Source organism: Anser brachyrhynchus (assembly GCF_964034855.1).
Source record: "Anser brachyrhynchus genome assembly, chromosome: 16".
NCBI lineage: Eukaryota > Metazoa > Chordata > Aves > Anseriformes > Anatidae > Anser > Anser brachyrhynchus.
The window spans coordinates 3309592-3333714 of NC_137734.1; the positions used below are offsets into that span (position 1 = coordinate 3309592).

General features: G+C 45.6%; 1 protein-coding gene and 1 long non-coding RNA gene across 2 annotated transcripts in view; one reads left to right on the plus strand and one right to left on the minus strand.

Moving 5' to 3' along the window:
• LOC308178870 overlaps window positions 1–24123 on the plus strand; it is a 101472-nt gene that overhangs the window by 66185 nt on the left and 11164 nt on the right. Inside the window, exons 5-7 of the long non-coding RNA XR_013940009.1 lie at window positions 15016–15374; window positions 15600–15776; window positions 18364–23012. This is a non-coding gene — a long non-coding RNA (uncharacterized lncRNA). The remainder of the gene's footprint in view (window positions 1–15015; window positions 15375–15599; window positions 15777–18363; window positions 23013–24123) is intronic.
• NTSR1 (neurotensin receptor 1) overlaps window positions 1–24123 on the minus strand; it is a 53054-nt gene that overhangs the window by 14337 nt on the left and 14594 nt on the right. Inside the window, exon 2 of the mRNA XM_080558027.1 lies at window positions 3060–3261. Coding sequence (XP_080414153.1) covers window positions 3060–3261 — 202 coding nt within the window. The remainder of the gene's footprint in view (window positions 1–3059; window positions 3262–24123) is intronic.

Consider the following 24123-nt stretch of genomic DNA (forward strand, 5'->3'; position numbering starts at 1 on the left):
AATAAGTGTACAACACTAAGAGGAGAGAGACAGGCGTGAGCTGTTGGAGCAGAGGTGAGAAAAGGCAGCTGCTCACTTTCCGGTAGGAGGCAGGAGCACAAGATGGGGAGGAGGGAAGCACAGCCCCGTCCTGGGAGCGCTGAGGCTTGGTCCCAAAGCAAGGCTTAGGAGAGGAAACACCTCAGTCTAACAGGATCCGATGTTTTCTGGAGTTCTGACTCCATTTCTCAACAGGCATGGTGTTTGAAGCCGTGGTGTACCCGGTGGATTGCCTGTGGCACAGGCACAGCGTGCTGCATGGGATGCATCCCTTGGGAAAAAGAGCTGGAAAATCTGGAGAAAAGTCTAATAGGGGGTTTTGGTGGCTTCTCTAGAGCCAGGATTTCCTTCCTTATGGAAATCGGGGCCTTGGCCAAAGCACTGCAGCCACCAAGAGCCTTGCAATGAGAAGTGCCGGTCGGAAAGCTTTCAGCTGGCAAACACCATTTCATGCGCACGAGGGCTCTCCCAGTGTAAATCCAGAGCTGGCAGGTTTTATTAGATATCTTAGAGTGCTATTTTTGAACACCTTTTGCTTTATCATCTGTCAGACGATAAAGCTACCAGATTCTTTGGTCTTTTCCTCAGCTTACTTAATTAAGGCATCCAGTATTTCACAGCACAGCTCAACTCCTGAGTTCAGGATCTTTTATTTAACCTTTGTCTGAACCAGAGCTCTGCAGAAAAAAAAAAAAAAGAAGAAAGGAATAAAGCCATATATTCAAGTCTTAAGTTGCTGCTGACAGAATCATTAAAATGCTGGGCCAGTTTTGCTTTTGAATTCCTTCAAAAGCTCTTCCTCGGAGAGTCTGTTTGTGCGAGCAGGTCTGCTCTGTAGCTTTACATATCCGCAAACAAATGCAAAAGAAAAAGATTATTTGTGATTACTCTAATTGTGGCTGTCTGGAAGAATAAACAAATATTGAATCTCTTTCTGTCTTCTTCCAGGGAGATGATGATTGTGCCTCGTCTCTCTGCGAAGTTACGAGTGCTCATCCAAGCAGTTCATAAATGGCCATTTGTGCTCACAGCTATAAATGTTGTTTGAGACACTGCAGTAATTACAAGTGCAAAGGTGAACCCTTTATTGCATGTGAAATATGGAGAAATGCATTTTCAATAACAGGGCTTAGGAATTCATCTGAAATATATTTAGATAGCCAGCCCTCAAAGCTCTGCAAAATTTAATAACGTTCATATAAGAGGAAGCTTCTTCTCCTTTTCTCCTTTTTTCTCCTTTTTTCTCCTCTTTTCTCCTCTTTTCTCCTCTTTTCTCCTCTTTCTTTTCTCCTCTTTCTTTTCTCCTCTTTCTTTTCTCCTCTTTCTTTTCTCCTCTTTCTTTTCTCCTCTTTCTTTTCTCCGCTTTCTTTTCTCCGCTTTCTTTTCTCCGCTTTCTTTTCTCCGCTTTCTTTTCTTTTCTTTTCTTTTCTTTTCTTTTCTTTTCTTTTCTTTTCTTTTCTTTTCTTTTCTTTTCTTTTCTTTTCTTTTCTTTTCTTTTCTTTTCTTTTCTTTTCTTTTCTTTTCTTTTCTTTTCTTTTCTTTTCTTTTCTTTTCTTTTCTTTTCTTTTCTTTTCTTTTCTTTTCTTTTCTTTTCTTTTCTTTTCTTTTCTTTTCTTTTCTTTTTTTCTTTTCCCTCTGCTGCATGCAAATTTGGCTTAGGACAGAGAAAATGTTTTTGCTGTGATAACGTGTGTGGCTGGGTCAGAGTTTGCAAAACATTGGTTGCAGAATTTGGTGGGAGCAGACAAAGCGTAGCTCACAAAAAGGTGACATGCAGCCCCCAGGAAGGCATGGGGAAACGATGATGCACAGTCTGCTGCTGTAACACACCGAGCACCAGCGAAGATTTGCTTGACCCTGGTTACGTGCAGCACAGGGCCGGGGGAATTCTCTGCTGCTGCCGACAGAGCCGTTGCCCGTCACTGCCTTGCTTCAGGCAAGGATTATGTGAAAAATGTTTTGCTATCAAATCAACAGAAACGGTGACATTTTAACATTGTTTCACTTTGGAATTGGAAGTCAGTGTTCTGAAGAGGAAAAACATTCTGATTTCATCAATTCTTTTTTTTTTTTTATATATCTGAGTTATTTGACCTTTTTTTTTTCTGTCAGGAAGACAAAATGGAAATCTGAATCAAAGCTGTGAAGGTTTGTGAGAAACTCACTTCTATGTGCATATCTTCAGGGCAAAATTTATTTTCTGTACCCTCTGGTGTAACAGAGCACTCCTTTGGAGCAGGAACTTTTGCCTGGGGAGCAGAGGAAGGAACCCCCAGCCGCATGAGGTGGCCGAGCAGGATCTGCAGCCGTAAGTGACCGTGGGCAGCACCAGCGGGGCTGTGTGTCCTGTGCCTTGTGGCCACTCGGGCTGATCTGTTCAAACCCAACCCCACGAAATACCTTTGGTTTTAAATCTGCATCAGTTCCCCCATCACACTCAGAGCCCCAAACCAGCACCAGCTGAAAGGGAAGTGTTCGGGCTGGAGCTGGCCAGCGACAGAAGGAGGAGCAGAAATTGGCATTACCAAGTTATTTCTGTCTCACAGAACACAGAAGATTTTTTTCCTTAAATTTGAAATTTTCATTTCTCAACTTCTTCATTGAGCACAAGGAATTAAACACTACTTAAATCCCAAGCTTGCTTTCTCTATAATGAATTTTTGTATGCTTTAAGGGAAGATTAGGACTCAGAAAAGTGTCTCTGGGAGAAAAAGATTGTAAAGGAAAACAGAGGATAAAATTCCCTAGAAGACTTCTGGTGACTAAGCAAGAAATAGATGAAGAAGGAAGAGACCAAGAGAAGAAACGAATACATTTTCCAGAATGTGGGGCTTTGAGATGAGAACTGGACAATTGTGGCAAATGTCAAAGCATTTGTTGGAAGCAATTTGGATTAAAAAAAAAAAAAGCTACTTTTCTTTTAAGATGTTTCGGATGAAAGCATTTACCAATTTCAACCTATTCGCCTTCAGATCAGGTTTACATAGACAAGTTCAGTGTCAAAATGCGTTGCTACTTACGCAGGACCCTGACGCCGTGCTTCAGGGCTTGCACGCGGCCGGGCTCCATGGACATGCTGAGCATCGTCTGCTGCCCGCCGATGGTGCACACCTGGTTTTCCTGGGCTGCCTGCTTGAACATGACCAGGAGCTGGTTGGCGATGATGGTGTTGAGCACGGAAATGACGACCATGGGGAACACGAAGGAGATGAAAGTGTTGACCTGCGGGAGAGAGACGTGGCACGGTCATGCAGGAGGAATGCTCAGCGAAGCAGGTTGTGCTTCATTTCTCACGGCAGCAGAGGAGCAGCCTGCAGTGGAAATCTTTTCCTTCCTCTTACTCTGCTGCCTTAGGTTTTAAAGGCTTACTGAGCAGAGGGGGAGCTCAGACTCCACTGACATACGTTCATTCAGGTGGGTCAACTCTCATGAAAGTCAAATTCACTCGCACCCAATTACATTTTCTTCCCCTTTTCAGTGTAGTTCATTGTCACGAATGTCATGACCAAAACATGCTGTTATCTTTCTATCTTGCAAGCGGTAGGATGCTTCTTAGCTTTCATTGTGCATAGCATGACTTCTAAATAACAGCATCTTATTGTACTTTTTTTCTTTATTATGAGCTCTACTTGGGATCTTTTTAACTCTGGCCTTTCCTTGTAGATTTAATGACAGCTCTTCGTTATCCGGGAATCAAATTATCCAATAGCCCTTGTGCCTTAAAGGATTAAAATTGATCAGAATAAACAAGTGGAAGTTATAATGGTTTTAGTACAAATTATTTGATTACTGCAGTTTTGATAAAATTAAATGGAGGATCAAATTAAGCCGTGATTGAATCAAGTGGAAGTCACTGTTCGTGTCAAATAAAAGCAGGAAGCCTTTGTGAGGGCCTCCTGCACTGCCGAGGAACCTGCTGGAGCCGAGTTTAACAAGCAGCAGCCTAGGGAAAAAGATTTGCTGGGCACCCACAGGGCTCATCTTTGTTGTTCAGCGGTTCAGGAGGAGGCTCAGCACATCCCTGAGATGAGTATGTGACAGATCAAAAGCCCCTCAAAGCCTCAAAGTTTAAAATTTCAAAATATTAACAAGAATTGAACCGTGTGCTGCAAATCATCCTGGAAGCAATTTTATTAAAAGCAATAAAACAACAACAAAAGGACAAAACTTCAAAAATTAATAGAGAACTTTGCCCTGTGATGGGGTTACAAGGCACGCTAACTTCTTCCACCCACAGAGAAACATCTCCTGCAGCTCAGTACTTTAAAATACAGAAGTGACCCTGCATCCTGAGCCAACCCCATGTCCCTCTGCAGACCACAACCCAGGAAAGCCTTATCTACCAACATCTCAAATGGAGATGTCCCCTCTCCACTACCACACACGGTGTGATCACCGCAGTGTCCAGGCATGTGCTGTGTACCCAACATCTTGTTCAGATATACGTTCTCCTTGCTCTGGAGGGATTCAGAAATACCGGAGATGAATGGAAAAATGAAGAATGAATGAAAATCAAACCAAACCAAACCAAAACCCAACAAACAACAACCCAGAATGTAACACAGGATCCCTAAAACAATGAAATAAGAAGCACATAATCATGTGTGTAGGAGGCGCACTGCAATCAGAAGCACTTCAGTTTCTTTATCCATAAATTTAAGCAAGACGCAGCTCCTCTTTTGGTGAAGACAGGCAGTGTTGCTGCTGCCAAAGTTTTCTTTAGTCAGATCAAGTCTCTGTACAGCCTTGTGCTGCAGAGCTCGATGCATTTAGTAGAAGTACCAGCTGGGTTTTGTCTCTAGCAGCCCACATTGTGAGAACATCGTCTCTTGGTTTATGCTTGTAATAATAATAGAGCTCCTCTGTGGACAATTTCCCGAGGAAATTCCTAGATATACCCCACCATTGCAAGCTGTTAATGGTCTCTGTTGTTAAATATATAGCAGTTTTCTAAGCTTGCATTGTCTTCTAAAACATAACACGTCTCACAGCCTCCTGTATACAAAGAAGTTAGCTTTTGGAGTTGCTTCAAGATGCTGAGAAAGATCGTTAAGTGGTAGGCACCAAGTTCTCAGCTGGCACAAGATGACAGGCTTTCACTCGGAGTAATGTGCTTGTAAAGGACCCGCTTTATTTATTTAACCTTCACAATTTAACCTCAGCTGTGCTGAGCTGGTGCACACAGGGGTGAAGAGACTTTGCCCAGGCTCACCCAAAAAAACCTATGAAATTATATATTATATATATAATGTATTTTTTGACTATGAAAAAAGCCCTGTGGTCCTGCTGCTGTTTGTGCTGCTTTAGATGCTGAACGTCCTTTTGTCCTACCATTCTGCAAATGACAAAAGGAAATGCTTCACTCTGTCACCTGGGATTCAGAGTCTATTGGATTTCACTCCATAGAATTGTCCAAGTTAAAAATTAGACTTACCTAATATAATTACGCAGAACCCAAGAAGTCTTTTCTCAGTTTTCTTTAAAGTCTTGATTCATTCCCTAATTGTGTTGGGAAGTCTTTCGAAAGCTTGAGAAACTGTCTCATACATTGCATACATTCTGTGAAAGGATTAATTTAAAGATTTCTGTCCTGTCTTGGTTTGTACCAAAACTCTCCTATAGTTAAAAAAGCCCACCTTGTAACATGGCCACCAAGGGTGGTGAATTTCCAATTTCCACGAGCCTCGCAGGCAGCAGAATTTGGCCCTGGGCAAGGCTGCCCTACACTGACCCAAACCTCTCTTCTCTGGATGCGCTGTGCAAAACGGGGACACCGCGGATGCCAGCAGAGGGTAAAATGCCAGCAGAAACCTCTGCCCAGACGCTGGCCCCATGAAAGCGTGCCTGAGCTACCAGATCACTCGATACCAAGCACCTCTGGCCTCCCAGGGGGCTCCAACGGCAGCACACTTTCCATCCTGGCTTTCCATCCTACTGCCACAAGGGATTTTAATCCCAGCCAAACCACGAAGCATTGCAGTTAGGTGAGGACACCGCAGAGAGAGCGTGTCTGGGGATGGGGCTCCATCAGCTCACGAGAAGACAAATGGAAATTTATGGAAATGAAATCACACTTCCAGAGGGGAAAAATGCAGTTAGCAGCCTCTCCTGGTCAGCTCAACACAATCCAATTTGCGTCGTTAGCTGAGCAGGAGAGCGCAGAACTCGGCAGGATGGGAGTTTGGGGCCTCCCAGACGAGCGCGTGGGAGAGGCACAGGGGAAGGGACCAGCGAAATCGAGTGAAACAGAAGAAGAACACAGTGCTGGCGTTTGTGCCTCTTCCTAAACCTTTTGTACAGAAAACGGCTCCCCTGGCCCTGCGGAGCTTCGCGCTGACGTGCTCTGCGCCTGCCAGGCCGTCCCTCGCGTTACTCGGCCCCGCCGTTTCCCTGGGTTACCGCTGGAAGCAGCCAGCAGCTCGTTCGCCGCGGTGATGGGGAAGATGGACACGTAACTTCGCCTGGCGGCTCCCCAGAAGGCTTAAGCGAGTCCTGCAAACCCGAAGTTCTGGGAAGGTTCATTCACTTGTGCTGCAGGGTGGCTCCTGGAGGAACACGGTCCCCAGGCCCCTTCAGAAGGAAGTTTTATCCTGGTCTCCTGACTTTACCCTTTATATATCTGAAGAGGCAGCGTTACATCTGTTACACGCATTTTATGCAGGTACAGACTACAGATCCAGCTGGTGCTGTGCCTCGCCCAAGGTAAAAGGAACCCCAGGTGCGCCTCGCTGGAAGCCACCTGGGTCAGGTTTGTCCCTGGCTCCTACCTACTTGTGCGTGGTAGCCCCCAGCAGCATCCCTGAGGGGACAACACGGGGACCAGTTCCACCCCTCAGTGTGTCCTTTCCTATATCATCGTGCCGAAGGAACCTCCTTCTGTAATTTAATGTTAAGGCTTCGTGCACCTAGGATCAGAATCTTTCCCTAAGGGATCACATCTTCCAATAAAGACACTGAGCAATTTTGGGGGTTTCAATTAAACTCCTATGACTTTTCCCCTCTAATAAGCACAGCCACAAAATTTACCGGCAGCCCCAGACTTGAAGCATCTTTTCCCCAGAAGCATCACGAGGGAGCTCAAAGCTGCTGTTGCCAGTGAGGAGAAGGCTTTGCGGAGTCGCTTTCTATTTCCTTTATTTCTGTGACGTTACTGACATTTACTTTCGAGGTGCATAAAATCAATGGTGAGTTCCCTGAGCAGGACCTACTTATCCCATCCGAGGAAACCCGAAAGGAAGGCTCTGCTCCAGCTCCAGGTCACCTCTGCTGCCAGCAAATCCAGCTGGCTGAGTTACCGGCGTGCCGGCTACTGGCTGCTTCCACGGCCCATCCGTACACGGCTTTGAAGCTGCTAACAGGTATTTGTAGCTGTTTTACTGGGTCTTGGACCTCTTAAGTGGTGGGAAGTTAAAAATTTTGGAGATATGGTAGCAATTGAAACACCTCTTATTGGAATACTGCAAGTATTACAATAAAATAAAAAGACAAGGATTAGGATAGTTCATAATATTTCCATTGGAAGAATTTTTATCTGAAAAGGTTCCTTATATTGAAGCTATAAAAGGTAAATATTTTTTGAAATTGCTTCTCGTGTTTTCCCAAAGTTGGCCTTTTTTCTATGTGCACGGTCACACTAAGCAAACAAAGCAGGAAATGCTGGCAGCAGCAGGGTGCCCCGCACCAGGGTGCCCCATGGAGTGGCAGCCAGGGACCCCACCAGCAGGGACCAGACCCAGGAGCAGATGAGGAGGACAGTTTTTTAGGGGAAATTTAGCCCCTGGTCATGACACCTGCTTTGTGGCGGAGAGCAGAGATGGTCCCTCGCTGCCTGGATTTCTCAGTGCAGAGACTTTCAACCATCCCAAAGACCCTTTGGACCCTGAGGACATGCCTGGGAAATGGCCACGAGACCCCAAAGGAGCTGGAAAGCATCTCAGGGGAAGATCTGTCCTTGCTGGTTTCCTGGAAGTGATGACGGAGAGGGCTGAGGACGCAGGGTGTCGTGCTTTTGAGCAAATCAATTAAACCACATAGCTGGGTTTTAACAATCTACCACATTCTGGTTCACCTCATTTCCAATGGAAATGAAAAGTAAATTATCCTCCCCCTGGCTGGGGAGGTAGTATTGTTAGCATATGCCAATCAGAAAAGCACATCCTGCTACATCAACATTTGGCTGTCAAAAAGTCCTATTTGACTACACGTACTCGACAAAATTACCAGTTTTCTCACTCGGTGGCTGGAATTAGCATTTTTTTTTAACGACCCAGTGGATAATTCCTGCTGTGAATAAGCACGCTGCCACATTCCTGGGTATGCAACTGGTGGCAGACAAAGCAGGGCAGGGAAGCGCACGCGCTGCTGGCATGCCACAAGGAGCGCTTGGCATTGGCACTCGTGTTTGATGTTCACAGGATGTATCTGATGAAATACCCAAAGTTGTTTTTTGGTTTTTGTTTTTTCTTTTTTTCCTCGGGAAATAAATTACCATCTAATTAAACCCCATCTTTGCATAGCTTTCCAAACGTCCATGCCAAGCACTTAGCAGTTATCAGCTAAATACCATTCCTTAGATACAACGGGGCAGGAGAGATCATATTTGTAAGTGAGGAAAGAGAGCAATAACTGCTTTCATAGCCAGTGCCTGGCACAGGGAGGAATGGGGAAGCTGAAAAACAGCCTAGAAAGGGATTTCTGCTCTTCCGAAAAACGTTGAGGCATTTTAGTAATTTCAGTTTGGCCTGGTTCAGAGCATATTATCCAGTACAAAATCTTTCCGATCTTCCCTCTTTTGGATCATTCATTCAATACATATCTAAATTAAATCTACAGACTAAAGAGGAAGCCTAAAAGAGTACAGAAGTGAGAGAATAAGGAATCAGAAGAGCTTGAGTGGGTGCCTAACACCCGTGGGGGCTTGTACTGTGGTGTGGGGCCCGTGGTCCTTATCTCAGACAAGCGCATCCTAGTGTGGAAATGCAAATAATGGGTGAATAGGAACAAGGCCAGGTGCCAAAGCGTGTGTGAAGGTTTGGAGTTCTAAGAAGGAGCTTGAGCAGGAGCTCAATCTTTGCATATATATCTTTTAACTCACAGAGGCGCATTTTATTTCTGGGGCTGCAATGAAGTAGCCGTGGCGGCGTGATGAGATGGATCTGATTGATGCTGCCAAGTAAGGGACCAGGTCCTGTCCCTATGTTGCTATTGCTCTGCACCCGTTAATATCAATGAGACCGATGGTTAATTAATTGCATGGCAAGGACACGTGAGCCTCTGTTACTGACACATCCATTACTGGCCTTATTCTGTTCACAAAAGGAGACCACTCGAGACACAGCTCAGAGGGTGAGACAAAAGCCTTTTGGATGAGCTGGGGCTCCTTGCTTCTATTAAGACGTTGTAGGTTTTATATTGGTAGATATTTAAGATCAGAAGAAAATGCCTGTTACTGCAAGGCTAACGGTGGCAGCATGCACTGTTTTCAGGCTGTGCTGTACTTGATCCACCTGAACTTCATTGTCATTAGCATTTTGGGCTTGCTCCGAGTAGTGATGTTTTCCTGGTAACATGCCTTCTCTCTTTAGATCCAGGGACATCACGAAAGAATGACCAGCCAGTGTGGATTTGGACATTAAGAATAATCAGTGTAACATTTTTAAGCCTGTGTGTGGTCCTACGCTGATGAACTATAACGGGAATGCAGAGCAGCTAATGATCTTGAGAAGTTAAGTTAATCACACACTCTGCAGGAGTTAATCAGAGACAGAACAGATGGAAATGAATTGCATACTGGCAAAAAATCCATCATATCTCTATGGCAAAAACATTCCCCCAGCTTTCCCATTCATAAATATCCCTCCATGGAGAAATCAGTTGTTCATAAAAAACAACATCTGATGCAGAACAACTTAAATGTGTCTCCTGCTTATGATGGGATAGCAAAGATGTGTCAGAGCACTGAATAATGGTGGCATTCCTGAGCTTGACTGGGTACCAGATGAGATCATTTAACCTCATTTCTATGCATACTTAGAATCTTGTGGCCCAAGTTATTTTCAAAGTTATCGTAAGTAATAGCAAAAAGGTATGATTCACGTTTGATATAAGGCTTATTATTCCTAATTGTACACAAGGGTAATACCTAAGCATCAAACTCCCTGGGGACCTCAGAGCTCCTCATTACCTTGCTAAATGTCAGAATACTTTCTTCGTTATAAATATTCATAAGAGAAAACTTCCTCCTCTCCTGATCTTAAGGACACCGGTCTCAGACTTGAATGGCTCTTCTGATTCTAACTCCCAAAGGTAGAGAAAAGCTGTGAAATTCAGGAAATCCTGGAAATAATGTGCTAGAGAACTGGGCAAATGGGAAAGCTTTAAGGTTTGTCACAGCATGATGCAGAATGCCTTGTTGTACATCACGGATATTCAGCTTCACGCCTCCATAAAACTGAAGGATAAAAGAATGTTTCTTTAGAAAAATGAAAGAGTAAAACAATTACCAAAACAAACAAAAACAAAAAGCAAGCAACTAAAAAGCCCACCTTACTGGGATTACACTTGGTGAAGGTGATGAAAATAGGTTTGGGGCACTTGCACATCTCACCTCATTTAATCTAGAGACTCCTGCCACTGACTTGAGGGATGTATGGAAGCTGAAATATTGGGGTTTTGGTCCAGGATGACTCCTGCCTCCCTGTTCCTGGTGATGCAGGGAGGAAGAAGTGCCAGAGCAGCACTGCTGATCCTCCATCACATCATCCTTAACCTGAAAGATTCAAATCCTGTCTCCTTCGTGTTGGACTCAATGATCTTAGAGGTCTTTTCCAACCTGAGTGATGCTCTGATTTTATTATTCCTCCTTCAGGAAAACTGCCTTCTTAGTTTGCAGCAATTGGGTACATTGTGCTACAAGGTAAATTAATTAAATTTACTCAGTTTTGCTTGCAAACAAGAATGAAGTCAATTTGTCTGCTGTCAGAATGTTTACTGGCCTCGGCTTTGCTTCTCAGATCTAGTTATCCATAACACTATTTAGGGCAATATTTTTGGTTGAACAAAAGCTCAGTGAATAATGTTCTCGATTTTCCCTTTGAACGTGCAGGGCTCTGTAACTCTTTCCCCCTCACCCTCCTCACCAGATATATTCTACTGAAGGGGAAGTAATAGTTTAGCTCCAAATGACAGGTTGGAAATATGCTTTAAATAATTTACTAGTGCAGTTGGGTTTCAGTTCTCACTGTCTGCCGGTATTTGGGTTCCTCCTTGCTTCCGCCAAAGGGATATTGCCCAACATCTATCACAAAATATTTCCTTTCCTCCAGCTCTGCTGCTTGTCAGCCCTCTAAATATTTTAATAAACATTCATGCCGTGCCTCATGCTCCTGACATCTGAGTAATCCTAATCCAGGTTTTGCAGTTATTTTGTGTCCATCCTCCTGCCTGTCTGCAGTGCACAACCAGCGGGGGCTCCCGTGGGGGACTTTCATCCACGGGAAGTGCCTCCACGGCTTGGTGCTTCCCTGGTGCGGGCTGATGCTCCCCACTGAGGGTAGCTGATGATATCCTTGTCAAAACCCAGCAAATCATCCTCTTTCCTATGCTTTTAGACACAAGTGCAAGCGCTCGATGCATCCAATGCTCCTACTTCTGCTGCGTGGGGCTTGCTGCCTGGGATGGGTGCAGAAGCAGCCGCTGCAGACTACGCCTGTGTCTCGGTGGTTTATCACCACGTAAATAAAGCACGGCAGCTGTTCTTGCAGGCCGTGCTTCTCTAGTATCTGCTTGTTATTCCACACTTCTTCGGTTCACGCTTGGGATAGTTGTAATGAGTGAGACTATTATACTTGGATATTCTCTCGCAGAGCATGTCAAAAAGAATCAAACCATGGTGACAGTCAATTATCCCCCAACTTTTCTTCTTCTGTCATTTGGTAATATTGAGTCATTTCAGCCGTGATAATCAAAATGGATTGATTTTGTAGGCTTTTGCCTACGTGTGTATTAAATCACTTAAAGGGACCAGGCCAGCTTGGGAATTTCTAGTAAAGAGTTTTGGGGTTTCAGGAGTAAGCAAAAGGCAGAAGCATGGGAATGGATGTAGGAGGCAAAGATTTCTATCTGCAAAGATCGGTAAAGAGTTAAATCAAGTGGTGACTTCTTTCTTTCTTCCCACACTCTCTTGGCAATGCACGGTAGATGGATCGTGGGTCTGCTCTGCTCCCCCGGTGGCCGTCGGAGCTGTGCCAGAGGGGTGCTGGGGTCCCCTCTGCTGCTGGGGGTGACGCAGAGACCTGGGGGTGCTGGCTGGGTGAAACAAGCCAGGTTGCAGGCAAGCACGCGTCCTCAGGGAGAGTGAGAGTGAAAGGCAATTAATAAATCAGCTCTGACCCCCAGGACAATGCCGAAGATTTGAGGCAGAGCCCGCACTATAAAACCTTCAGCCTGATACATGAGGCACACGGGCTGCGGGAGGATTCAAAGAAGAGTTAATTTAAAATGAAATGGAAAGAACAAATCATTCTCCTCCTGAAACACATGGGAACTGCTTCGGGTTTTGTACTTTCTGCCGGGTGAGAAGGAGGTAGAGAAGGGCGAGAGATATTATAGGTGCCTGAGAGACAAGTGGGATCATGGCAAAGAATAGTTTATCTGTTGAATTATGATTCAGGATCAAAATTTCTGCAGCTATTTGTAATATTTCACATATGCTGAAAAGTCACATTTAATATAGCCGGTGAAATAACAGCTTGTCTGCTTAAAATAATTAATAGTTGACAAATGGGTTGAATTTTAAATCCACGAGGAGCTTTGGTTAGCACTAATAAATGTTGATTAAGGTAGCAATTAAAATCTAACAATCTCTCTGGGGGTCTGAACTTTCAAGCCGAAGTTTGGAACATTCCTCAGTTTACTGAGAAAATGCCGCAGTTCTGCCCAAGTTGCGTTATTAAGCCGTGGCAGCCCGGATATTTTGTCTTTATTTTTTCCAGTTTACACAAATTAATTACGGTCTGAAGGAGCGCCCCCAGCCAGGGGCAGAAACCAACACCCGATCCACATAAAAAGCAGATTTTTGTACAGTGATGGCATTGAGCAGTGTGAGTTTTAGTGTTGCTGTAATGGTAAGACTTCCCCTTGAAGCCTTTCCAGCAGACAGGGGGTTTGCAATGAAGAAATTAATTTATTTCTGAAGGTGGGATGGGAGGGGGTGGTCGGGGAAGGAAGCTGGCCAGGCCTGGAGGCACTGAGGTTGAGGAAGGTGCAGGAGAACGAGGTGGGTACTGGGCTAAGCACCACGGTGGCTTTGGCTGTGAAGGGATGCAAGGCTGGGGGGCTTTCAGCTGGTGCTTGAGGAATGGCTGAGATTTTGCACATCGCTTCTGCCAGCAGCTTTGTGGTTCTGCCCCATCAGAGACGGTTTCTAGACAGAAACCCAGAAAACCCATGCAACTACCGCAGATCCCAGTGCCCACCTGCAGAGAAATCAATTACACAGGCTGCGATTCAAATCACTACCCCCAGCACAGCACCGGGCTTTCTCTGGAGTAAGCTAACGCCGTAAGACCCTCTTCAAGTTCCTATTTCCATGGCAGTCCTTCCCAGGAGGCAGTACCTGTCCCTCTTCTCGTCAGGCTTTGAAGTGGGCTGGAGAGATCTCCATCTCCCCTCCACGACGCGCTGCCGCCGCGGAGATGTAGCTGACCTCTCCAAACCGAGCACGGTCAAGTGGCACTGAGTGAGCGCGCGGCTCTCCTGAATCTCTCCCTGCTGCTCCAAGGGACCCGGCTGCGCATCTCTTAGTCAGGGGGATTGGATGAGCTACCAAAAAAAGATATCGACCAGGTAGTATTTTGAGGGAGACCAAAATTATCTCCCTCTGCTGCGCTTGAACAGCATGACCAAGGCAAATCAAGAAGCACATTTCTGTTTGTAGGCTTATTTCACTGATTTGTGATCATGGGACTGTTCAAGAAGGACTCAAGGCTTTTAGGATCTTACTGAACCTGAGAAGATTTCAGTCATTTCTCCTCAGTTTCTATTTTTGAAGAAGGAAAGAGCATTTGTATTTCACAGAGCACCTTTTATGCTGGCCAAATAACTTTTTTCTTTTTTCCACTCTGGCTGTGGGCAAGGCATAAATATAACACACAACCAGATTTGTCTTCCTTTGTCACACTCTAGCTGTGTGTCCTCCATTAATTACATTTCCTCCCCCAGATCACAAGCTGAATGCCAGCAGGACAGAAATAGGAATGCGGCGTGAGCTGGGAGCGACTCGGTTCCCAGTTCCTGGCGTGCAGGGGGGGACGTTGGCATGTCTGCCTTTGTCGGGCAGCCTTCAACACCAGACGTCTCATTATGTTGTTATGTTACAGTCAATTTTTTCAGGTCTCTTCCTGCTGACTTTGGAAGCAGCTGAAATAAGGTGTCTTTCCTCTCGGCTACGTGCAGGGCTTGCTGAACCAGTGGACCAGCACGGAGTTTGTCCGTGTGCATCGCCGTCACCGTGCTCGAAACCAGGAATCCAGGGGCTGTTCCAGGGGCAATTGAGGACCAGGAGGAAGCCTCGTCCCCTTCACTGGTGGCCCTTGCGGCTCTCTGTCCTCCTCCTGGCCCAGCAGAGGAGATGGTGGCTGCACGGGCACCACCAGCCTCTGTCCTGGACAGCTTCTTGCTCTGGGAAGGCCCTTTAATAATCTGTTGGTACTTTCTTAGCCCAGCTTGTGCACTCTGAGCATGGCTGGTGGTTTCTGCACGGCGCTGTGTGCTCTTCAGGACATTTGCAGGGTCCGTCCATTGCTGAGGATATTTACAGCAAGAGAGGGAGGGAGAGCTGAGGATGTGAAATGCTGGAGGAAGAAGGGGAAGAAATCTGTCCATTGGGTGAGAAAAAACCCATTCGCTCTCATTCAATGTGTATGTCACCTTTTCCTTTTTTTTTCCTCTCTCTTTTTTCCTTTTCTGTGTTGTAAGGATGAAGTACAAAGGGCTCAGATAAAGGCAGAAAGGGACAAAAACGAAAGCAGAAACTGGAGATGCTTAGAGCTGTATTTTTTCAAAGGAGGCTGGAGAACCGAGCACCGCCGTGCATTGACATATCAGTCAGCAATTTCCATGCCTGAAATTTTGAGCCAGGTCGCTCTCCGTGCAAGGTGGACACAAGGCTTGGCCCAACTCCTGTGCTGGGCACGAGAGACCATCAGGGAGCGATGGCTTGGCTTAGCTCCGCACTGCCAGAGCGGGCCTTCCAAGGAAAAGAGCAGTTGTGAGAGGTCCCCAGCTGGACATGGTCATCTTGGGTGTCTCCACCCACACAATCCCTCCTTCCACAAGTAGGTGCATTAAATCTGGCTGAGATGGATCTACCTGTGCTGTAGGGGGTGTGCAGGGCTGCTGTGGCAACGTCACCTGGGGTCTTGAAGCAGTATTGCATGGGGAACCGTGAGCTCCCGAAGGGAAACTGGGGTGTTTACTCACATACAGCCTTCCAGACTATTTCAAAAGGCCTACCTGATATTTTTACAGTAATACTATGCACTCTGCTGCCCTTACGGTAGAATTACAGGTGTCATCCTGAGGAGGGGCCCCATCTTTGGAGAAAAGCCATTTTGCCAGGGCGATGAGACAAACGGAGGAGCTGCAGGGGGACCTGCCGTCTCCCAGGATCTCAGGGGATCTGCTGGTTTCAGAGTGCTGCCCTGCCACCTCAGCAAACCCCAGGGGTAAACCAGCAGGTAAATATGGGAATAGCAGAGGGAGAATGGAAGTACCCCATGGCTCAATAGGGAGCAAGGAAGGTGGTACCAGAGAGAGCAATTGTAAACCTGTGGCTGGAGAGGAGAGCAGATATGAGCCATCCTTGCCTGGTGCCAGCACCTCTGTTGGCTAATTAAAGCCACCGTGGTGAACAGATGAGGTCCCAGTGTACCCCAGCAGGGTTTTGGAGCTGCAGGTGCCAAACCTAACTGGACAGCCAAAAGGCCACCATAACCCCAAATCCGCACAGTGCTCCAGGAAACGATCCCAAGGCAGAACACACCCAGGTCACGGCCCTCTATGTAAACCATAACAAAGACAAGTCCTGTTGCATATCCATTTCTCAGAATTGATTTTTTTTTTTTAAAGTAAAGTGCAAAATGAACACATGGAACTAAATGCTAGAGGATGAGACTGCCAATGAGACCGACAGGCCAAATGTCAGATTTGTTTCTGGTGTGGCTGCTGAGGAGTCAGTCCTGAACACAGACTTCATGCAACCTCCTCTGCTCTGAGGCTTAATCCAGCTGCCAGATGACTGGCACGAGGAAGATGTTTTGCCTGTGAGCTGCTTTCTTTTCTGTTCTAAATTTCTTTGGACCTTACCCCAAAGCAGCTGGCTGTGGCCAGCATTGGAGACTGGCTAAAAGTCTGATGGATGAAGCAAGTGTGAGGTGCTGGGTGAAGGAACTCCTTGGGTGCTGTACAGGGCTTGGCTGCCTGCAAAGACACACATTGCTATTCCTTGAATTCAGACTCTGGTTGCAGATTAGAAAAATCTCTATTTCCCCATGGCAGTTCAGCCTCCTGCATGCCAATTTGCAGCCTGTTAACAGTAGGGTTGTTTTTCAGAATTGCCTTTCTCAAAATCCCAAAGGTCTGTGGAGGAATGGCTGAAAATGGCGGCGTAGGAGCTGGAGCAGAAACTTACTTCTGACACCCTAACTTCTGCATTGCAAGAAGCAGGAGCAAAATCCCTGCAGACAGGGAAAATCCCTGCAAGCCCTTGGTCCTGTTCAAGGGTCTGAGCTTGGCTTCAAAGGCTGACGGTAGCAGCATCCTCTGCTTGCAGCGATGCTGCAGCAGATGTTGCTTACACTGACCTTTGCTATGCATTAACTAAAATCATTTCCTTTTTAAGCACGAGAAATTCATGGTAAAAATCACTGCGTTTATCCCTAAGGCAGGTCTCCCAGACACAAGAAGAGTCAATCTCAGGTAGAAACTTTTCCTCTCCAAACAGCTGTGGAGGCAGAGTCCTTGCAGAAGAGGAGGTGATTTAGCAAGATGAAATAATCACAGTGTCATGCATGCAACCAGGATTTCCCTGTTAATTACCTAACTGGTTAATTAAGGGGTGATTTTTTTATTAAAATTAATTCTTATCTTTGTAAAGTACATGGCATATAAAGAGGATAGTACAGAAGTGTTTATCACTGATGCCCTAAGATGCTAATTTCCCTATGTTATGACTTGTAATCAAGATTAATTTTCTCTGACTTATCCTCCAAAGGAAAGACTTTACACCGGTTTTGACATTTAAATTACCTTAAATTTGCAAGTCCAATATTGCCATAAATATTCATAGCCAAGAATCCAGTATTTAGTCCTTAATTTTTTTAATTCACTTCTCAAAACCGGTTTCAGAACAAGCACAGGGAGATGGAGGCCGTTTTATTTGGAGCACCTGGCTTTGCTACCAAGAAGCAGGCTGACAGCCCGTGTTTCTGTTTGGTGCTATCTAACGCTAAGGAAGGAGCCCCCCAGCTGAAGGCTGGCTGTGATATACATGTATATTACATGTATATACATGGATATTACATGTATACATGTATATACACATATATAGATATGTATATATACCCATGCCTGGCTGTGCTCACAGCCCCCAGCTGAAGGCACATACCTGCACACGTCTGCCTCAATAAAGGGCGAATTGGCTTGCTCAGGAAACATTCTCCTCCTTTCCGTGACCGATGACTTTTTGTATCTGGTACCTTGAAATGCAATTAGTTTGTCCAGGCTTTTTTTCTCCCTTCAACAGCAAGGCAGGGCTGGAGAAACAGCGGTATCACTATTCACTTCTCAAAAATCTCTCTATTTGCAAAAGGCTAATGAAAAAGGAAAAAAAAAATCCACCAAGCTTTACAGTGACCTCTCCTACCCTTAAACCAAGAAATATATTTAAGCAGCTACATCTGAGACGAGCCACTGCCAATGCTTTAACTAACTCAAGACTGACCACAGCAAATACTGTTCTTATGGCACGTGAGGATGTCCTTCAGCTCCCCCGCACCCCTTTAGGCCTTTAGGTGCCTCTCTTGCTGCCAGGGGCCTGTGGGTGACAGCATCCTTACCTTCCTTAGCAGCTTTGCACCACAAGGACCAAGCTGACTCACTCTTGCTGACCAGTTAGCAGGCAAGTCACACTCACATTGATTTTCTGATGTATAACTGAGGTGTCTGCTCCTACGTGAAATAAAAGAAGGACCTGCTAGCCAATATTTTTTGTTTGCTTGTGTGCTTCTGAGTTCATTATTCTAACAACGGGTGTTTTCTCTGCAGGCAAAATCCTGCCTCACAATGGATTCCAGAAGCACTTCGAATATATTCTTCTTCCGGTCAAAAAGAAATTCTGATGCTGCCCGAAGTTACAACAAGGGTGAATTATTCAGCTGGGATAAGACTGGCCTTATAAAATGAGCCCTCCAAGTTTTGAGGATGTGAGCAGGGACATAAAAGATCTGGGATTTTGAGTTCAGGCTTGTCTCTGCCAGAAATACTGAAAAGTGTAATTATTTGGTGGGGTAATGTTCCCCTAAATTCAGTGTCAGGACAATACATTTCAGTCTTTCTAGGTTCGCCCCCCATGAAGGACTGGTCTTGAGAAGGATGAGCATCAAAACTGGTGAGGATGAAGCTCTACAGCTCTGAAGTGTTTTGAAAGACTCCACTTGAGCTAGAGTGGATAAAGGAGATGTCAGAAATCTTGTGCTCTGCTCTCCCAAACAACTCTCTGCAACGTAGGAAGAGAAGCTCCCGTGTCAGGCTGGTAGCAAAAAAAATATGACAACAGCCTTAAACTTTTTGATTTCTGAATCAGTAAAAACCGAGAGTCTTTTAAGTGACAAGTTCTCATAAATAATTCCATCTAATGGAAGATACTTCGGTAATTGCGATATTTTAATTTCAGCCCTTTAAGTGCGGAGAATTCTCATTAGCTCTCAGCGTTCAGGTACTGTGATGAATTTTCATGGAGAGAGAGCAGCATACATAGCACTGAAATGGCGGAAGGAAGTCAAATTTATTCAGCATTTTATGGACAAAGACATTATGTGGTTCATTAAGCAAAACCATCCATTCCCTTCGGGGTACGAGAAAGTTTTTATTATTCCTTTTTTTCAAGTTAATAAACTGAGGTAGAAAATAACTAGATCTGATCTAAACCTCTTCTTCGCGAGCATTTTCACAATGCCTTCCTCTGTTTTCTAGCAAGGTTTATTATTAAATAAAGCCTTAAAGTGACCTGGAAAGTCTGACTTTCCATACCTCAATCTAACTCCCGCGTAATATTGCTTTGACTAAAGGCAATAAAAGGATCCACGAGGGAGCTGAAATGCCAGGCTGGCAGGCTGAATACGTGGATATTATAAATGAATAAAGCAATATGTAGACTTCAGGAAAAGAGGCGTGCCATTGCACCAATACAGAGGGAATTTGGCCTGCATGCAAAGCCTGTAGTTGTTTAAATGAATTTGCAGTACCTTGGAAAAGCAACTCTTCTAATTGCCGTATGTTGCTCACTCTGAAACCAAGCTGTGGAAATTAAAACATCCGTGTCCTTTAAGAAAAAAAAAAAAAGAGAGAAAAAGAAAAGGGGAAGCAGGGGTGCTGGAGCAGGGGGAGCAAGGATGAAGGCGAGTGCTTGTTACACCCTGACCCCTGATCTCGTGAAGCCGTGGCTCACAGCATCTCAGCTAAGCAGGGCTCAGCAAGGAACACTGTGGGCAAAGCAACACGAGTAGCAGCACGTTTCCCTTCTGATTCTTTCTTGCCTTCTACGTGTCTTCAAAACCAGGTGTAAGCAAGGATGTAAATGCTGCTTCCTTCATGTCCGATGCCCTTCCAGTGAGCAGGCAAAGGTGAAGCTCTGCAGGTAAAGCCGTTGGCAATGGGAGCCACTGATGTGAGTCATTCCCTCCGTTCAGCTTGTATTGAATTACCAGCTCAGAGAGGCATCGCTTGATTTTAAGATAGAAATTAAACGTTTGCAAGACCCAACTCCCTGCTGGGCTGCTGTTTACGATCAATATGTGAGTGATCGTCAGCGAAGAGGACAAGCACTAGAGCAGTGCCAGACCTCAGCCAGCCTGGAGGATTTGCTCTGCATCCCTTTACCACTGCTGCAAATGTTTTCCTTTGGGGGTTTTTTTAGACACGCGGCTGCCTCTGTGCTCACCCAGACAAGGCATCGAAGCTGGGTCACCTGGATCCAGACATCCCCACACCAAGGTGTGCTTCTCCTGCCTTCTCTCATTGTCTTCCTTGATCATCTGAATCTTGTTTCTCGTTACCTTCATTTCTCTCTAATCTTGATATTAATCCTACTTGATATTCTCCTTTTTATCTGTTGGTATAGGAACTTTCTATCCCCAACCCCAACCATGCTGTCATCCTCCTTTGATAGCACCCAGCTTATTATTGAAAATAGCTCTTCTTTACTTACACATCTAACTCATTTTACCTTCCTGCACAGCTTAATTTGGAAAAGCACAGCCACAAGGACTAGGGTTTTGCAGCTCTGACCACTTTACCAGCTTCACAGCTTCTACGAGGGAGCTGGGAAGCGCAGGTCGCTCCTCGCTCAGCCTCGACCCAGGTCTCTTTGCAGGCTCAGCTGCCACAAGCAGCCAGACCTGCAATGGCTCTTTCAGTTTAATTTCCAAACCACCTTCTCTGATCTTTCCTCCTCTTGCATGAAGAGATGGCTTTTTGCTCAAAACACGTGCATGTAATACCAGGGACGGCTTTAATTCTGAAGGCAGAGTTCAAACCCGACGGAGCGCACTGAAACGTTGCACAGGCGGGGACCTGTCTGGGGCTCATCCACAAAGCATGCAGAGGTTCTGCTCTGCTGCTCAGCCCTCGGTAAAGCAGGAATCGTACAGATGAAAACGGGGATTTGTCTGATGGTTAATGATACGGTCAGAGTTCTTGCACAACCTCTGAGCAAAAATAAAGAGCCCGAACCAAACGTAAAGAGGGAGAGGCACCAGCCAGTTGAATGCTATTTGGATTATTATATTTAGAGCCTATTAGGGAGCTTATTAAATACCCTTCCTGCAGGATCTCTCTGGTATAAACCTGGCACAGACGAGGGAAAACATTTGATCTTTAGCAGGGAAGGAACATGAGCAGGCTAAAAAAAGGGTACGCTAGAAAACCAATACTTTAAACAAAATGAATCAAGAGACAATGCCAAGGCGGCTGCGCCTAACTTTTAGGGGAAAAATTATGTTTTTGTTTACTTATTTATTATGCATTAATTGAAATGCTTAAAAGAAGTGGAACCTGGCTCAGTGTTTGATGAAGCCCAGGCAGACATGCTTTGACTCAGTGCACTGAGACACTGAGAGCTGTATGAAAAATATAACCAGAACGATCTGCTTGTATAATTTAAAAGCTTTGAGCATTTACGGCTATATTGTGTGCTGTCATAACGCAAAGAGAAGCTGAAAAAAGGACCGAGCAAATTGCAGGTACACGCATTACAAAAACACCCGAAAAATGTCTTTGTCCTGTGAGGAGATGCAAATAACTGACAGCCCTTAATTGCCAGGATTAAGTGAAAGGGCAAACCTTGTGCCCCTTGAAGCCTGTCGTACCCGCGTTAGCGGCTGTGGGTAGCTGCCCTGTGCACCCTTGCTGCAAAAGCTGTGTCTTTTCGCCCCCTCCCATGGAAGGCAGCTGCTGAAACGGGCTTCAGCACGCGGGGAGCCTCAGCAGGACACGCAGGGCGAAGGCTGATGCCAAGGGATGGGGAGTCCCAAGCTGAAGGTGCACGGTTCTGCCCTTGCTCAAGGATCAGGAGTTACAGGCAGCTCATCTTCTCCGGAGACTGGTGAATTTGATGAACAGCGAGTTTTTGGAAGGAGACCAAAAGCTGCTTGAGGATTCAGGTTAAATTCAACGAACAGTCTTGACAAGAAAAAAAGGGGGGAAATGTTGAACTCTTGCAGTGTTTTGAGACAAATGTTAACACATTTCGTTTCAGCGTATTAAGTGAAAAAACACGCTGAACTTCTGCTTTATTTCAGAACTGTCCTAAACTAAATAAAAAAGAAGGAAGGGTTATAAGCCAAACAGGAAGAAAAGTATTTCACCTCAGCTCAAACTAAATGCTTTATTCACAAACAAAGTGCTGTAGGTCAACCCCAAACTAATTGCTTTGTTTCTCTCATCTCTGCAAAATTTCTGAAATCTTTCTTCTTGGTTTGATCCAAACACATTATTTTTTTCCTTTTATCGTGAATTATTTCACTCCAAAGCCACAAAACCCATTGTTCTCCCGAGTGAAGGAGGAACATCTCCAGTGGAGAGAGAGGATGAAGGAGAATGAGTGGCAGGAGTGCTGCTGCATCTCTGCAGTCTTTGAGCCTGGTTTTCCTGCGACAAGCACTGAAAATGGCTAAGGGCAAGGGAGGATCGACATCTCCTGCCACAGCAGCCCGGAGACACCACCAGCATCTGGGGAAGGCCAGCACCGAGCTGTGACACCCCTCGGTGCACCCCAGGGCTGTTTCTGTGTCCTGCAGCAATGCTGTGCGGGGCTGTTTCATCACAATTAGGCAGAGACATCTCCACGAGTATGTCTGTGCAAGTGACAGCTGACTCCTCGGTAATGACACCTTTAGAGACAATTATGACAGACAATTGTTTAACGAGAGCTGGCATTTTTCATAAAAAAATAATTCTATCGATGAAGCACGAAGACATTTTAGCTTCGAATCTCCGTTGTTTCAGCCAAGCCCATCTTGGTGGTTGACAGCCTTAACTACATTGCCCTGACCAGCTGGCTCTGGACTGTTCATACAGCAAGCACTGTTTGATGTAACGTCAAAATCTAATCAACGAAATCAAGCTGGCATCCTCATGAGCGCCAACGCAGGCAGAAAACCCACCGCCAGGCTTCAGGACTTCCTTGGACATTGCAGGTGGGTGCTGCAGGTCTTCATGGCCCTCTGCCTTCACCTCCCTCCAGCTCTTCATATCTTCTTTCTAGTGTGACACTGAGAGGCATCCGCCTGCTCTTTCTCTGCAGGGAGCACCAAATATCTTCATTTTCCAGGTATTGTCTGGGCTGAGATTAGTCATTCTTGACACGGGCATTTTCCAGCTAACAGATTAAGTTTCTCCTACTGAGTACAAAGTATGGGACGTTATCTTGCAAAGTTGATTCATTGCTTGATGTTTGCTGTGCTCTCAGGCTCTGTTACTCCTAGAAGGAAGGGCTGCTGGTGCAGCTCAGGAGAGATGGAAAGGAAACTGGGAACTGCTGGGGCTGGCGAGATGCTGCCCTCCTGCCAGCCCACCTTCCAGGGTGGAAGGTGGAGCTAGATCCAAACCAGCAGAAAATCAGTGAAAGTGAGCATTGCATTAACAACCCAAGGCTTGCACAGCCTCTGGGAATTGCTGCAGCCAATCCAGCAGTCTTCATGCTTTGAAAAATAATTTCCTCTCTCTCCTTTTTGGCCAGAGCAGTGTCTGCTGTTCGTTGGTTTAGACAGTGAAAGAGTGGAATATTTTGGAAAGAATGAAAAAAGTAATAATCCACGAACATTTCCAATTCCTTCAGATCTTGCTTAATATGCCTTTAGATTTTATTAAGAAGGCAAAGTTGTTGACAGTAAAATTATTTGCCTGTGCTGGGAGTGGTAAAGCAGATTGTTAGACGCGGAGAGAAGGGAGCTGGCTGCGCTCATAAATAAGTCAATGTGTTACTCCTGCTAGACTGGAAGCGGGATGACAGCTCCTCCACACGCTGATGCTCTACTTCTCTGCGACCTTCGCTAAACTGACGTTTGCTAAAAATACCCTGCAAAGGCACACGTGAAGCTTCAGGGCTACGGACACACCTGGAGCAGGGGAGACTTTAAATGGGCAGGTTCCGGCTCCCAGCCTCAAAACCCAGCCACGTTGCCTGTTGCACCTGCGCCCCCATTTCATGTGCCCAGCTCTCCACTGAGCGCCTGGGCCATGGCTTTGCCTCCACGCAGCCCAGGGCTGCTCTGCTTCCCCAGTTTTGTGCTGCACACGCCTGAAACT